Below are 16,278 nucleotides of genomic sequence, written 5' to 3'. Positions count from 1 at the left end.
GTACAAAAAGAGGGGTAGCAAATTTCAACCAATAATGTCAATACACCTTTTTACTCGTCAGCGTATTTTTGCAAAACAATCATTGTGAAATGTCAGAATTTCCGCAGCAAAATCAAGCATTTATGCTTGCAAATATCACAAGAAAATCCCTGCAAAATCCTGGAGGGACTGCTTTTATTAGCATTGGCTTAAACTACTAAAGGTCATATTTGCGAGCTTCTACAAATCACATGTTCTTTTGTATAGATGGGATTCAAAGGATGATACAGCAGTGTTTCCCAACCCTGGTCCTCCAGTACCCCCAACAGTACACAGTTTTGTTGTAGCCCTTGACAAATGCACCTCATTCAACTCATTGAGGGCTTGATGATCAGTTGACAAGTTGAATCAGGGTTACAATACAAATGTGTACTGTTGGGGGTACTCGAAGACCAGGGTTAAGAAACATTGTGCTAGAAGACGGATTGGACCAGAGAAGGTTCATGCCAACACTGTGTTTTAAATAGGTCTTATGTGAGTTGAAGCACAGCCAGACTATGGATTTACACAGGAGGCCAAGATGAACAATTCAGAACAATTCTGATAATGACACGCTGACAGAAGAGTGCATTACATTCCATTATGGCGTCCTACAAAGCCTGACACATCTACACACACACAGGCAGGCAGACGAGCAGGGAGCGACCCCTGGCCAAATCCACCCCGTGCTATGCCCAAACAGATAAATACTGCTCACGTCAGCTGCTCTGCATGTTTAGGTCTCCTAATGGCTCTGTGTACCTCGCCTGGCAAAGAAAAACAAATCCTCAGGTATCAAATGTGTCATAAAGACTGACCAGGAACCCAAAAAGTGCAATAATGTTGGCTAGATCATTAATGGGGGAGAAAAGCACCACGAGCATTCTCTCTATTTCTCAGTCTGACTTCTCTCTCTTTCTTTATATTTTGTCGCTCTCCCTTTCTCTCGTTCTCTCCAGTCCTCTTTTCTACTCTCCTCTAATTTTCTGGTTTATTAGAAGGAGTAGGTTAAATAGCCTGTCCTCAGCTCCTACACACAGCCATAAGGTGAAGGGGCCACAATGACAGAGCCTCTCTGTTACTTCCTACAGTAGATTTATACACAGTCCTCACAACAAAAGGGCCACAGAGGCCAAGGCACTTCTGGGCCTTGTTAGACAGGCCCTTGATTGGCTGGTCAGACAAACTGAGAGCAGGCTCTTGTCACACATGAGAGCATCTGCTTAGTCCTGTAACATTACCCTGCTCTCATCTCATTCAGCAGAGCTGAGTGGTTTGATCCGCTTACCCCACCGCCACAGGAGTAAATAGAAACACTGAGGAAAATGTCAACAAGACTCTTTGTGATGCTAAAAGATACATCTGATTAAATATGCTCCCAATTTACCTCTAGCACCAAGCCACAGCTTGACAGGAGAAGCAGACATAATGAAAACACAGACACGCCACTTACCTGATCATCGCCAAAACCGGTAGCTTTTAGAACTTCAGATGAACAATCCCAATATGAAACCAGTCCAGAGGAATCAGGTAGGCCTAATGTTTTTAAATTCCCAATCATCTACGTTGCTAGTTCAGGTGGTGTTCAATCTGACATGCCATGTTTTCTAATATTCATAAATTGCACAAATTAAGACTAGTTATGGAGAGAAATCTATTTGGAAATTGTCGTTTGATGGGGACCAATTCTGTGGCTCATGCTGGGGGCGGGACATAAAGTATTAATGGTTACCATAATCCACCATATTTACTACAACATTCAATCTTCTGCCTTCAAGCTAGGTTTCCTTTGACACATTGCTGCTGGCGTGCGTGACAAAATGATTTTTTGCCACAATTGTGTGCTCATAAGCCTTGATGTTACTTAGGAAGAGTGCAGTACCTTCAGAATGCATTCATACCCCTTGACTTTTTTGTTACAGCCTGAATTGTTCTCTCACCCATCTATAAACAATACCGCATAATGACAAAGTGAAAACATGTTTTTAGAATTTTTTGCAAATGTATTGAAAATCAAATACAGAAATAAGTACTCACACCCCTGGGTCAATACATGTTAGAATCACCTTCGCCAGATATTACAACTGTTAGTCTTTCTGGGTAAGTCTCTAAGAGCTTTCCAAAATTCTTCAAGCTCTGTCAAATTGGATGTTGATCATTGCTAAACATCCATTTTCAAGTCTTGCCATATATTTTTAAGCCGATTTAAGTCAAAACTGTAACATGGTCTCTCAGAAACATGTCATCTTGGTAAGCGACTCCAGTGTAGATTTGGCTTGTGTTTTAGGTTATTGTTCTGCTGAAAGGTGAATTTGTGTCCCAGTGTCTGTTGGAAAGCAGACTGAACCAGGTTTTCTTCTGAGATTTTGTCTGTGCTTAAGTCTATTCTCTTTCTTTTTATCCTGTACAGACTTCCTTCTCTTCACTTTGTCATTGATGTTAGTATTGTGGAGTAACTACAATGTTGTTGATTCATCCTCAGTTTTCTCCTATCACAGCCGTTTCCTTCCTCTCCGGCAACTGATTTAGGAAAGACGCCTGTATCTTTGTAGCGACAGGGTGTATTGATACACCATCCAAAGTGTAATTGATAACTTCTCCATGCTCAAAGGGATATTTAATGTCTGCTTTTTACATTTTCACCCATCTGTGTTTGAAATTCCCTGCTCGACTGAGGGACCTTTCTGTGTGGGGTATAGAGATGAGGTAGTCATTAAAAAATCATGTAAAACACTATTATCGCACACAGAGTGAGTCCGTGCAACTTATTATGCGACTTCTAAGCACATTTTTACTCCTGAACTTATTTAGGCTTGCCACAACAAAGGGGTTGAATACTTATTGACTCAAGACATTTCAGCTTTTAATGTTTAATTAATTTGTAAACATTTCTTAAAACATCATTCCACTTGGACATTATGGGGTTTTGTGGGTAGGCCAGTGACACCTGTGCGTCAATCGAAGGAACATAATACAAAATCCCCATCAAAATCCGTCAGTATAAACTAGAGATTTGCATGGGCTGCGCCTCGATCCTTTGCATCCTCCTACGTCGGCCTGCTGTGTCTGCGGAGGAAGGTGGTGGAGCTACAGCATGTGTCAGACCATGAGACATGCAAAAAATCTGTCTTCTCTGAAAACACATGTGGCGTCCGAACGGTTTGGCGTCCAACTATTACGACCAGTCTATGGAAAGGGGAGACTCTCACGAACACAGTGTTTTTTCCCCTGTTTTACTCTGCGACCCCCACAAGTGTCACGGGACTCGTCTGAAGGTAACCCATACAAACAAATGTAAGTATGTAGGTCGTTTTGTGTCCCAAAAATCTCCTTTTGACTGTCTTTTCTGTCATTTATGAATTTGTTAGTCAATGTGTTTCTGAGACTTTTAGAAGTGTTTTAATCCATTTAAAATTCAGGCTGTAACAAGAAAATATGAAAAAGTCAAGGGGTGTGAATACTTTCTGAAGGCACTGTAAATCACCATATGAAGGGACAATAATGATATTCATGAAAACAAATGACAGCATAATCTAATTGAAGGTGAAACCATGGCACCTTTGTTTCACTCTGTGTCCCCAAGTGTTGACTCCTACTGTACTGTTTGTATATAGGTAGCTAGTATTGGAGGATTAGTGATAAGGACAAAAGCTGAGAAACCTTACCTAATACTCCAAGCCGATAGTTCACTGTGATGACGATAACATTGCCGTAACTTGCCAAGATGCTGCCGTCAAACATATTCCCAGTGCCCTCCATGTAGGATCCCCCATGGATGAATACCATCACAGGCTTAGGGCTGCCGCTTTCTCGGATGTCTGCAAGAAGGGGAAGGAAATTATTAAAGGACAAATTAAAGCCGACAGCTGGAGATGCAATCTGAATTGTGGACGCTTTGCTTTTCTCATAATTTGTGGCACATTGACTTTGCTTTGAGACTATTTCTGGTTTGCACGTCAGATAGTTCATTTTCTACGTGACAAGTATGACATGTTCCTGGTGATTGAAAATTGAAAATTAATCATATTTTTTAGTTTCAGGAAATTTTATGGGCTGTTTTTAATTTTTGGAGGGCCAATAAACTGTCAGCATTAAAGAAGAGCAGAGATTCAAATTGACATTTCAATTTATGCGGCACAAAAATCTAGTTTTAATCTAATAAAAGAGATTGAACCTAAATGTTTTCACAAACATTCTTGAAGAAAAGTTTTTAATTACATTTCAGACATCCAATGTTTTTCCCTTTAACAATGTGTTATGCTTACTGAACTTCGCATAATGATTTCAGCTCAACTGATGCTGTCCAGAGTCTTTACAAAGGAGGACATCTAGATTGGGCACTGGGTTCGAATTAAATGGGGGATAGGGATACAAAAAAATGGCTTCCGATTACTTTCATCTTTCATAAAAGCAGAAAGGCTTTTCATCTTGAGTGCAAAATGTCCACATACATGTTCAATATCTCATTGATGTTTGGTGTTGGGGGACTCACTTGCAAGAGGTCTCAGTGCTGAGGAAAGTAATTAAATAGTAACAAAATAAAATAATAGAATTTTCCAAAAAGCCAAAAAGCTTCTCTTCCGGCAAAAAAAATGAGGCCGTATTTGCAGAATCCAGGCCCTCTCTCTGTTCTTTTAGTTGATTTTCTTCCTCCCACTCTATCTTTCTTGTTCTCTCTCTCTCTCTCTCTCTCTCTCTCTCTCACTCACATTTCCAGTGAAAGTGAAGGCTCCTACAGAGGAGTAGAGAAGGAAGGAAAGGCCAGGGCAACTCTCATCTTCTCTTCCTCAGTAGGCAATGCACCATAACTCCTATATTATTGATTAGGACTGAGCAGCTGCAGAGTGTGTGTGTGCACGCAAAAACATAAGTTAGTGGGAGAAAAGAGAGGGCGACAAGGAGAGAAAGAGAGCTCAGAAGGAAAAATCTTGATTATTTTCTGAAATTGCACATCAGAATCCTAACATCTTCCATTCGCGTTGATTAATTACTTTAAATCGCAGAATATGATTTGATTTGATTTTAATAGCAGCTGTATTCATGCAAGTGTGTAAACTAGTGATGCATTGAGACAGGAGAGTAATACCTGATCTCTCTAGATAGTTACAAACAGAACAGCAAGGCAATTTATTAAATCTGTAAAATAAAACTGGAAATTAAGACTAATTGGAAAGATTGTGTGTCTGTCTGTGTAAGTGCATGCATACATGTGTGCATGAGAGAGATTCTTACAGTAACTGTGTCGCCCCTCTCTGTCTCTTGTGCGGGTGCCAGCAGCAGATTAAAGTGACACACATCTGGCCACAGAGGGTTATGGCCATGGTGTGTAGAGTACTGTCTGTCAGGATTTCCATTACATAATGCATGTCATTCACTGTCCTTTATGCTGTTTGTTCTTTTGTTCACTTCAGCTTTGTGAGTGGCAAAAAAAAGCAAGTGTACATTCACATTTCTTTGGAGGGATTCCAGGCTTCTCTGACCAAGGTCCAAGAATTGTAAACCTCCATAAATGAGGAATAGAAGCCAGGGAATTTTGTGTGCTGGTGTAACGGAGTTAAGAACGTACAGTAAGCTCACTCCACAGCTAGCTTGAAATGTCACAGTTGGAGCTATTGAATGAAGATATTTTTCAATAGCTCAAACAGTTGGTATGTTGTCAAGGAGGGTGGTCACGCGTGTCTGCGAGCAGAGGATCACTGGTTCGAACCCGGTATAAGGGCAGGGACAGTAGAATAAGCTATACTGTTAGCAGCACACTGACGTCTGTTTCACTGGTGCCGTCAAACCACGGATCCGCAGTTGGGCTCAGCTCAACGGCTAGGGTCGCTCGCTGTGTGGTAAGTTTAGAAGGGGTGGTGGAAAATATACTGTTAGCAGCACACTGGCATCCGTTTCACTGGCTTTTGAGATTCAATGGCAATTTGGTCTAAACTGGGCCTACTAATCACAGGCTTCTTTCATGCATGCTACGTGAACACCATGGCGTGCTAGGCTCGTCCTAGCTGGAGGTAAATGGAGACAAGGTACAGCGTAAGTGAGGACAGGTGCATTCCTATAAAGATGCTCACATAACAGAAGACAAGCTGCAGAAGCACTGCACTGCAATGCCACCCACGTAATATCTGTATGACCTTGCAGACAAGATATAAAGAGAATGTCCCTGTAATAATCCTCCGCAGGACCAAAGCTTCCAGTCATTACAAATCCACGGGTGTATCGGCAGCTACAAAGAACTGCACATCTTACATTCCATGACATGGAGAGGTTCCATGGCCGGTGTTGTTTTTGTTTGACTTCATATCTCTGTTGTGGCTATAGGTTACACGTTGAAAGAGCACTATCAGTGAGACAGCAAGCCGATTGGTCCTTGGAAAACTTAATTCACAGATCTCAGTGCGTTGGTTTTCGCAACATATTGTCTTCTGTCTCAGAGAGGATTATTCATATGCCCTGGATTCTTTATCAAGTGAATAGGCTACTTGAGAGGCTTGCTGGGATTTCACTGTATATTTGTGCCTTCTTTAATCTTTTGATGTGTGTACTCATTTCTCGTTTAGTTTTCTGTAATTGGTGTTTATTTCACCAGATTATACAGGAGATGTACATTATTAAGACTGTGTTCTGTCATTAAGTAGGAAGATCCCTTTCTCACTCCCTCACTTTCTCTTTGAATAAATTCATTTGTGGTTATTAGAGTACTTTCTTCTGTTTATTACTTTTCAGTGAGGAACCCCTTTTATATTTGTCAATTTCAAATTGTGGCCTTGATCACAAGGCTTATATCACTGTGCCATAATGTACTTGAATTTGTGTAAAATAGTGATGAAGAGGCCTCATTAAGAAGGAACTTTGATCAACATGGTGCAAGTCATTGCCCATAACAATCCAGGAACATCCATACATGTTGCATAGGAAACCTTTTTTATTTTATAACACAACTGAAGGTGACTTGTGTTAGTATTGATCGGGGTATCCAATTCCCCAGGGTTGCAATGGTATATTTTATTTTAGAAAAAAGAGGAGAGCTTTAAAAAATCATGCAAAAATGTATTAAGATTTGATTGAAGGGTTAATAGTCTCTTTTAGGTGGGATGCAACATGTAAAAAAAAAAAAAAATCAATAAAAAGAATTCAAGCAAAAACCTACGTTAGATTATTAACGATTAAGTACTCTGGAATGACGGGAGACATTGAACATACTCTTAATAAAACATCAAGCAAAAAAGACTAAACAAATCCAGCAAAAATGACGAAGAAAAAAAATCTTCAATAAAAAAAGAAAAAAAAGGACAAGAAATGTAAGAAAAACAAAGAAGAAAAATTTGAGAGTTCCTTGTCATGCAAATCAGTTTGGCATCAAAAAATACCTTCATCCTCCACCCCGTCATTATCATCTAAATCATCATTGTGTTTCTTTGTAAGGGGACCTAGGATCAAGAATGGAGAAGATGGAGGAAACAGAGAATACAAGAACACACAAACCTTATAAATGCTCTAAAGAAAAATACATCTTAAGTGATTTTCCCTGTGAAAAATCAGACTGAAAGAGAAGAATGTAAACAATATGATACACATTTGTGGAGCTTGGTAGTATGACTTTTGTTCAAGTCCTGTACAAGAAAGGTTTTCAAAATAGGACTGTTTCTTTCAAAAAGATTCAAGAATGTAAGATAAGTCCTTTTCAGTAAAACAGAAAGTGTATTTTCAGAACAAAGCTTTACCTCATGTCATTATCACCCCTCTATCACAATGTTTCAAGTAAATTGACAATCATATAATTAACTGTTCTTGATTACTGCTAAGAAGCCAATGACCATATCCTCTGCATCATTTTGACTCAACATGTAAGGACATTTTTGGGGGTGTCTTGTAAAATGAAGTTCCAATAAGTAGCCCACGTCTGCAAATGTTCATGGTGATTGAATGTGCTAAAAGAGAATACCCAAGATTGAATCACAAGTGGACTTAACATATATAAAACAATCTCAGCCTTTTGAAGGAGAGAGGACATATGCAAAATAGAAGCTAAATTAAGTAATGTCATTGCAGGATCACAGCAGATCACACATTGCAGGATCATAGCAGATCACACAGTGCAGGATCACAGCAGATCACACAGTGCAGGATCACAGCAGATCACACAGTGCAGGATCACAGTGCCAAGTGGATGAAGTCATTCCAAACACACAGAGAGGTTAATTTGCTTCATTGTCTCTTATAGGTTCCATTATATAACAGGGAATAGGTCAGAGACTGCAGCAGAGTAAACCAAGACAGGATTCATTTAGAGAGAAACAGCACATAATCCACAGTAATGGACTGTAATACAAACACGACACAGATGGACAAACAGACAGACAGGCACACAGAGAGACAGACAGGCACACGCGTGCACACACACACACTACAAGGTTGACAAAGCTGTAGTCTAGACACATGCAAGCCTACATTAGGGTCAAGCAGAGAGCAGCAGAGGCAAGAGTGAGAGACAGTATGGCTAATGAAAGAAGCCTTCACACACACACCACTCAAAGTCATTCTGCATATGATCATGCTCCAACATGACCATACAGCACAGCAGATAAAAAAAAGGGAAGTAATGCGAGGCAGGGATGAGAGGGGGGGGAAATCGAAATGCTCTGTTTTTTATTTCATTCTATAAAAATAGTCCAGACACGTATTTTTCACGTCTTGTAGCCAGAACAGAACTCGAGAGGGAATAGCATGACAACGCTTTAATTTCTAGCAGCATTCTGGAGAAGAAAAACATTTGACGTTAACATCACGTTTCACCCAGCAGGGTTGATGAGATTGATTTTGTGAAATACATAGCAAAAAAGGAAACAGTTACCAAAATAAAGCCTGTATGGTAACTGAATTGAGATGCTGGAGCAGTGTCCTGCAGTGTCCTGTGACATGACTGTGACATGTCCCCTAACTGAGGGGATGGTTGGATTATATCAGTCAGGACAGCAATTTCAATAAATTCCCTGTATTTCCAGAAATCCTCCAACCGGGATTTCAGGAAAAACCAGGGAATGTATTAAAAGTTCCCAGAAATTGCAACCCTAAGCATGACAGCATGCTGTCAGCATCACATGTCACTACTAAACTCCAAGTGACTGAGGGGCAGGCCCCACACAATGACCTCTCAACCCGTTCTGACCCCCTTGGAGAACTAGAGGACCTCAACACTTGTGTGTCACACCTGGCTCCACTGCACTAATTAGAGAGGCTCTCTGATTTTCTGTCTTTCCCAGTCTTTATTGTCTCTCTCTGTCCCTTGACCGCTGTCTACCTCTCTCTTCCTTTCTTTCCTCTGCCTCTCCATCTGTTTGACTGGTAACCTGTCTGCCTGTGTTGCTGTCTCTGTCCATGTCCCCCCCCCCCCCCCTACTCTCTGCCTGTCTTACCAGTGATGCTGTCTCCCAGTCAGATGGTAGATTGATTTATTACTGTAGCCTAGCTCTTACACACCCTTTCTAAATAAATTTCCATATCCCTCTTTCTGACGATATTGATTTGTGTTCATCTCTGAATGACAAAGTGCAACTTCATGCTCGAGCACTCTGTAATGCTTGAAAACAGGTACGCCAGTGCAGCGTGCAGCAGGCGGCCGACTCCAGGGATACTAGCGCCCTTAACACTTTAATAGACTATGAACCCCGAGGCTCCAGCCAGATGAGGTAATTAATGCTTAGAGCTCAATCTATCTCACATTGTGCACATTACGACACATTCGTCAAGGATCTTAGACCTATCAAATGGAAGGACTAGGACCTAAATGGATTAGGACACTACTGACAACGTCCACCCATGTAATGTGCAGTTGATGCAATGACGTCCGACTCTCTCCAAATATTAGAGGCACACAACAGAGAGAGGCTGGCTCTCAGACAGACAGACAGACATACATACATACATACATACAGACAGACAGACAGACAGACAGACAGACAGACAGACAGACAGACAGACAGACAGACAGACAGACAGACAGACAGACAGACAGACAGACAGACAGACAGACAGACAGACAGACAGACAGACAGACAGACAGACAGACAGACAGACAGACAGACAGACAGACAGACAGACAGACAGACAGACAGACAGACAGCAGACAGACAGACAGACAGACAGACAGACAGACAGACAGACAGACAGACAGACAGACAGACAGACAGACAGACAGACAGACAGACAGACAGACAGACAGACAAGACAGACAGACAGACAGACAGACAGACAGACAGACAGACAGACAGACAGACAGACAGACAGACAGACAGACAGACAGACAGACAGACAGACAGACAGACAGACAGACAGACAGACAGACAGACAGACAGACAGACAGACAGACAGACAGACAGACAGACAGACAGACAGACAGACAGACAGACAGACAGACAGACAGACAGACAGACAGACAGACAGACAGACAGACAGACAGACAGACAGACAGACAGACAGACAGACAGACAGACAGACAGACAGACAGACAGACAGACAGACAGACAGACAGACAGACAGACAGACAGACAGACAGACAGACAGACAGACAGACAGACAGACAGACAGACAGACAGACAGACAGACAGACAGACAGACAGACAGACAGACAGACAGACAGACAGACAGACAGACAGACAGACAGACAGACAGACAGACAGACAGACAGACAGACAGACAGACAGACAGACAGACAGACAGACAGAGACCTACCTGACTGACTGACTGACTGACTGACTGACTGACTGACTGACTGATTCACACTCTCAAAGCAGAAACAATAACACAGCTCCCAGACACATTCTCTGTTGTACGGCTGGGGATGATTTGACTGCGTTAACTTTCTAAAACAGTATAGTAACCTCAACCTGCACTCATCGTTAAGCCAGCAACTAAACCAGGTATGCAGCTCTCCAGTGCTCTGTATTCAAACTATAGGCTTACAGACAGGCAGGGTAGACCATGTGACTACCATGTGCTCTGCAGAAGAAAAACATCCTCTGGCTAACACTTCGTGATGTGTCGCAGAGTATACATCCAGTACAACAGATGACCCTCTCAGCTGTCTGCCTGCCTGTGACAAGGCTTCTCACACATGTAGGCTAACACATCGAGCCCAAGGCAACCAACCAGACCATATGGAACAAAAGTCTCGGCAACCGCCCTGATTTTCCCTCAGTTCCAACCCAGCACCCTGGCTGTCCTACTGTCTTACTACACATTTGAACTGCACTGTTGGTTAAGGGCTTGTAAGTAGGCATTTCACCGTAAAGTCAACACTTGTTGTATTCGGCACATGTAACAAAAATATGAGATCCTACTACTGGTCACGTCTGACAGGGAGAGCGAGAGCATCAGCTACCCTCGTAGAGGGGAGACATACTATATTAAAATGTGTGACATCTAAAGTACAGTATGAGGGGGAAAGGATGGCGCTTGTATGCTTTCTCTTTTGTTGACCAATTGCCACAGAATTGACCAAGATGCATCTAGAGGGGACTTATTTTACATCCTGGCCTGTCATATACAGTACAAAGCAGTTGTATCAGGAATCATCAGGAATCAACATGAATAAACCCTTTTACTCTCTTTGCAAAGCATCCCCATCTTTTCTGTTTGCTTTCTTCTATGCAGCTGCTAGTGAGATAATCTAAGTAGGATACTGTATAGGCACAGTGTTAGATCTGCCATCAATCATCATTTCTTTCTTCAAAAATCATTTGTAACCTTGCCAGCATGAATATTTCATGATGTTATATGAATTTGCTTCTGTGTTTTCTCCCCTAATGAACCAAGATTCATACGTATACTTTTATATAGATACCTATTCTCCACACGTACTGCTCACTGTGTAATACTGTGTAACATCAGTCACAAATGGTAACAACAGGAGTCTCATAAATATTTGATTCCCGTAACACGGCTGACATTCTAATGACTGTCAACAAGGGTCTCTGGACCCAACGAAAAAGGTTATGATGCTGTGTTTCAAATATCAGTAGTGAATTCCAGCAAAAAGATAGGTTATTTTCTTGGAACCCCCCCTTGGGGAGAGCAGAGAGGACCTGGGGACCCAAATGTCACAGCGCCTTTGGATTGTGAAGGTGCTGGTGCTCATTAGAGCCAGCCACTGACAGGATCTAAAGGCAGGTAACATCGGTGTGTGTGTGTGTGTGTGTGTGTGTGTGTGTGTGTGTGTGTGTGTGTGTGTGTGTGTGTGTGTGTGTGTGTGTGTGTGTGTGTGTGTGTGTGTGTGTGTGTGTGTGTGTGTGTGTGTGTGTGTGTGTGTGTGTGTGTGTGTGGAGGGGGGGGGTTCATTAGGAGCTGTCAAAATGATAACAGGGACATAGAAAATGACACACCTAGTAATGAGCACCCTTCCTATTGAGGGGAAGTTGACAGGGGAGAGGGTCAGCAACTCAGCCCCCCGCCCCGCTGCAAGGACCACACAGAAATATCAATCATTTGATGGAGCAAGTAGCTTTGCTATTGGCCAAGCCGGTCTGCGCAGAACCTTTCAGAACTTGATAATTTGATCATGAAGAGTGGCATCTCCATTCGTAAGCACCAGGACCAGTTAGAGTATGACCAATTATCCAGCAGAGCAAAATATTGACCCAATTAAAAGTGCAGATACAGATGGTGCTAATTGTACTGGAGTCACAAGATGTAGTATTGGAAATATGATAATGATGATTTCTTATCGATGCTTCACATGTTCCTATTCTCATTGATTATTATGTCCTACTCTGCAGAAATAGTTATTTCTTATCAATCTACCGTATGTTCTCTCACTCATAACCCAGTCTACATACACAGTCCTGTCAATGCCTTTCTCCTCCAGGCCTACTAAGGCTAGTACATGTCAAATACAGACATATTTATTTGATACGGTAGCAAGTCAGGCAACTTCTTTTTGGTGCAGATTTTTTGCATCCCCTCACTATGAAGAATGCTTCATTTCTATCCCAAATCACTTTGATAGATCAAAAGGACATGAGAAAATCAAGTGTGGAGATGGCTGTGGTTGAGTTAGATGTCGCCCTAAGGTTTATCATGTGAAATCCGCCATGGATACAAAGACCAAACAAGGAATTAACTAAAAACTGAGCTAATACCCCTCAATAAAACAACCTTCATGAGTCTAACTTTTTGCATGATCTGCTTATGTATTCTGTCATTGCCAGGGATGCAGCCTGCTGAAATTGGTTTGTTTCCTTTTCTCTCAAATTGGACCTTTCATGTCACAGCTATAAGGAGATTCTGAGGGATTCGACTTAACTTCCAGTAACAGTTACTCTGACAGTTTGCATTGCTCTGTCTCTCCCCCACTGTGTCTCGTCTTTTTGGGGGCTTGTAAGTAACCTATTGTATTTGGTGCATGTGACAAATACAGTCTGTCTGCTTATCTCTCTCTGTTTCTCTCACTTTCTTATTACAGTTTCAGTTGATGCTGAGAGTGATTCAGGAGGCTCATCTTCAAACAGCTCAAATCTACCTACATCCTGACACCTGTAAACTTCCCCACTCACTAGCACCACACCATGGCCCTGACTAAAGGCCATATCCAACATGCAGGTGACCAATGCACCTGCTTCAAAAACAAAACAATATGGTGTTATACTAGCTGGATGCACTAAGACTCCAGATGTGTTGTACTCTGACAGGAGAGGGACAGCCATGGTTCATCAGGGTTATAGCCCGGGACCCCAACATGACACGGAGAACGGAGCGTGCCTCCGAGACCAGGCCTCAGCAAGGCAATGGATGATTGGGAAAGAGGGATGTTCAAAGAGACCCCGTTACCAGCGGGAGAGCAAACGGGCTAATTTGCCACCGTATTCTATTTTCAAATCATTTCAATTTCAAAGTGCTGTAATACCATGCGGCGGGGATGAAAGAGAGGACTGCAGTGCGTTGCTCAGCTCTGCCATCAACATCCCTCAACCCCAGCCCTCCTCTCCTCTCAAACAGTACGTCAGCAGAATTAGGCGTTATTTCCCAGCTCCAAAATGAATGCAAACATGTTCTCTTTCTCTCTTTTTGTAGTGCGTGCCTTTGATGTGGACCTGCAAGTTACAAATGTAGCTTTTAATCAATATTTAAATCTCTCCTATCCAATGAACCGGTATACATCCTACTCTAACTCACAAAATGGAATTTGGAAGTACATTTTTTTTAAATCACAAAAACTATGCAAGGTTGTTTTTTGTTGTTGTTTTGAACATAAGTTACAGATTAGGTAATAATACTAATCATTATCATCATCATAATTCAAACCAGACCTCAGTATAAGCTGTAAGCATAACAGTTTCCTGGTATTTTACAAATGTTCCATCCCAAGAATAAATCCCTTTTCTCCCGGATAACCTGGTATTTCCCGCCAAAACCGGAAGTGTCATTCAAAAGCATATAAATAGGCCTATGTCTGGATATGATTAGAGCTTTGATCAAAAATTCAGGCCGGATGCTAGCTGAGCCTGATGAGCCATACATTAAATACATTTTATGAGCCCTACATTTCATGATCCCAAGACCCAAAAAACCCAAATGATTGTGTTGTTATTAAATACATATATGATATAGGCTACTGCACATTACCCACAACAGAAAAACACAAATAATGTATACCTTTCATAATATGTTACTCGCCCACCTCCTCTTTCTCTCTCTATTGTTGTTTCACTCCTTCCTCGCTTTCAACAGTTAAATACATTTGTTGACCTTATCTTCATCATTCTAATGACAATATTGAATAATATAGCACTAGAACTAGAATTAGCTGCAGAAGGCTTTCAGTTCTCTTCACAACTATTGAATGGTTATAAGTCTGCATAAATAACTGCAATAGCCTACCGGCATTGAGCGTTTGCTCTTCTTTCAAACTACCCATGGGTTATATTGGCTGTTGTATTTAACATTAAGCAAAAGAAAAGCTTTGCATCCCTCGTTGAAGTCTATTGGTATAGGAAATGCAAAAAAAAGTATGTCCAGCCAGCTGTTCTAGTCTAGCTTTTTCTGCATGGGACTCCAAGACCTAATGAGCGTTTTTTTAAGGAGAGAGGCCATCGGAGCACAGGTGCGTGCATATTGCGCAAGAGACAGAGGCTATAAGTACAAAGCATATTATGCATAACCCATTATTAACTAGCTAAATATAAGGCTAACATTGCATTGAATTTATTACCTGAAAGAGGTCGGGTATGACATCTATATACAGTGCATTCGGAAAGTATTCAGAATTTTTCCACATTTTGTTACGTTACAGCCTTATTCTAAAATGGTTTTAAAAAATGATTTAAAAAAAATCAAAAATGGATCATAAAAAAAAATTCTAAATCAATCAATCATCAATCTACACACAATACCCCATAATGACTAAGTGAAAACAGGATTTAGAATTTTTTGAAAATGTGTCAAATAAAAAAAAACAGATACGTTATTTACATACAGTATGTATTCAGGCCATTCAATATGAGACTCAAAATTGAGCTCAGGTGCATCCTGTTTCCATTGGAAATACCTTGAGATGTTTCTACAACTTGATTGGAGTCCACCTGTGGTAAATTCAATCGATTGGACATGATTTGGAAAGGCACACACGTGCCTATATAAGGTCTCACAGTTGACAGTGCATGTCCAAGCCATGAGGTCGAAGGAATTGTCCGAAGAGCTCCAAGACACCATTGTGTCGAGGTTCAGATCAGGGGGAAGGGTGCCAAACATTTCTGCAGCGTTTAAAGTCCCCAAGAAGACAGTGGACTCTCCAAGACTCTCCCTAGAGCTGGCCGCCCGGGCCAACCTGAGCAATCGGGGGAGAAGGGCCTTGGTCAAGGAGGTGACCAAGAACCACATGGTCATCTATTTTGTGCATAACAAGTAATTTTCCCAACAATTGTTTACAGACATATTATTTCACTGTATCACAATTCCAGTGGGTCAGAACTTTACATATACTAAGTTGACTGTGCCTTTAAACAGCTTGGAAAATTCCAGAAAATGATGTCATGACTTTACAAGCTTCTGCTAATTCACATCATTTGAGTCAATTGGAGGTGTACCTGTGGATGTATAGCAAGGCCTAACTTCAAACTCAGTGCCTCTTTGCTTGTCATCATGGGAAAAGCAAAATCAATCAGCCAAGACCTCAGAAAAAAAATTGTAGACCACAAGTTTGGTTCATTCTTGGGAGCAATTTCCAAATGCCTGAAGGTACCACATTTATCTGTACAAATAATAGTATGC

General features: G+C 41.4%; 1 protein-coding gene across 2 annotated transcripts in view; it reads right to left on the bottom strand.

The window, feature by feature from the left end:
* The window catches only part of LOC109897497 (neuroligin-1), a 288,866-nt gene that overhangs the window by 187,029 nt on the left and 85,559 nt on the right, over positions 1-16,278 (bottom strand). The window contains exons 1-2 of one of the 2 annotated variants that reach the window (XM_031833400.1): positions 7,386-7,440; positions 3,684-3,836 (exon numbers count right to left, since the gene is read on the bottom strand). In XM_031833400.1, the coding sequence (XP_031689260.1) occupies positions 3,684-3,804 (121 nt within the window). In that variant the 5' untranslated portion in view covers positions 3,805-3,836; positions 7,386-7,440. Of the gene's footprint in view, positions 1-3,683; positions 3,837-7,385; positions 7,441-16,278 lie in introns of those variants that run through there. The other variant, XM_031833398.1, reaches the window with a different exon arrangement.

The sequence above is a fragment of the Oncorhynchus kisutch genome, linkage group LG10 (genome assembly GCF_002021735.2).
Source record: "Oncorhynchus kisutch isolate 150728-3 linkage group LG10, Okis_V2, whole genome shotgun sequence".
NCBI classification, from domain to species: domain Eukaryota; kingdom Metazoa; phylum Chordata; class Actinopteri; order Salmoniformes; family Salmonidae; genus Oncorhynchus; species Oncorhynchus kisutch.
This window is presented reverse-complemented; position numbering and strand designations above follow the sequence as displayed.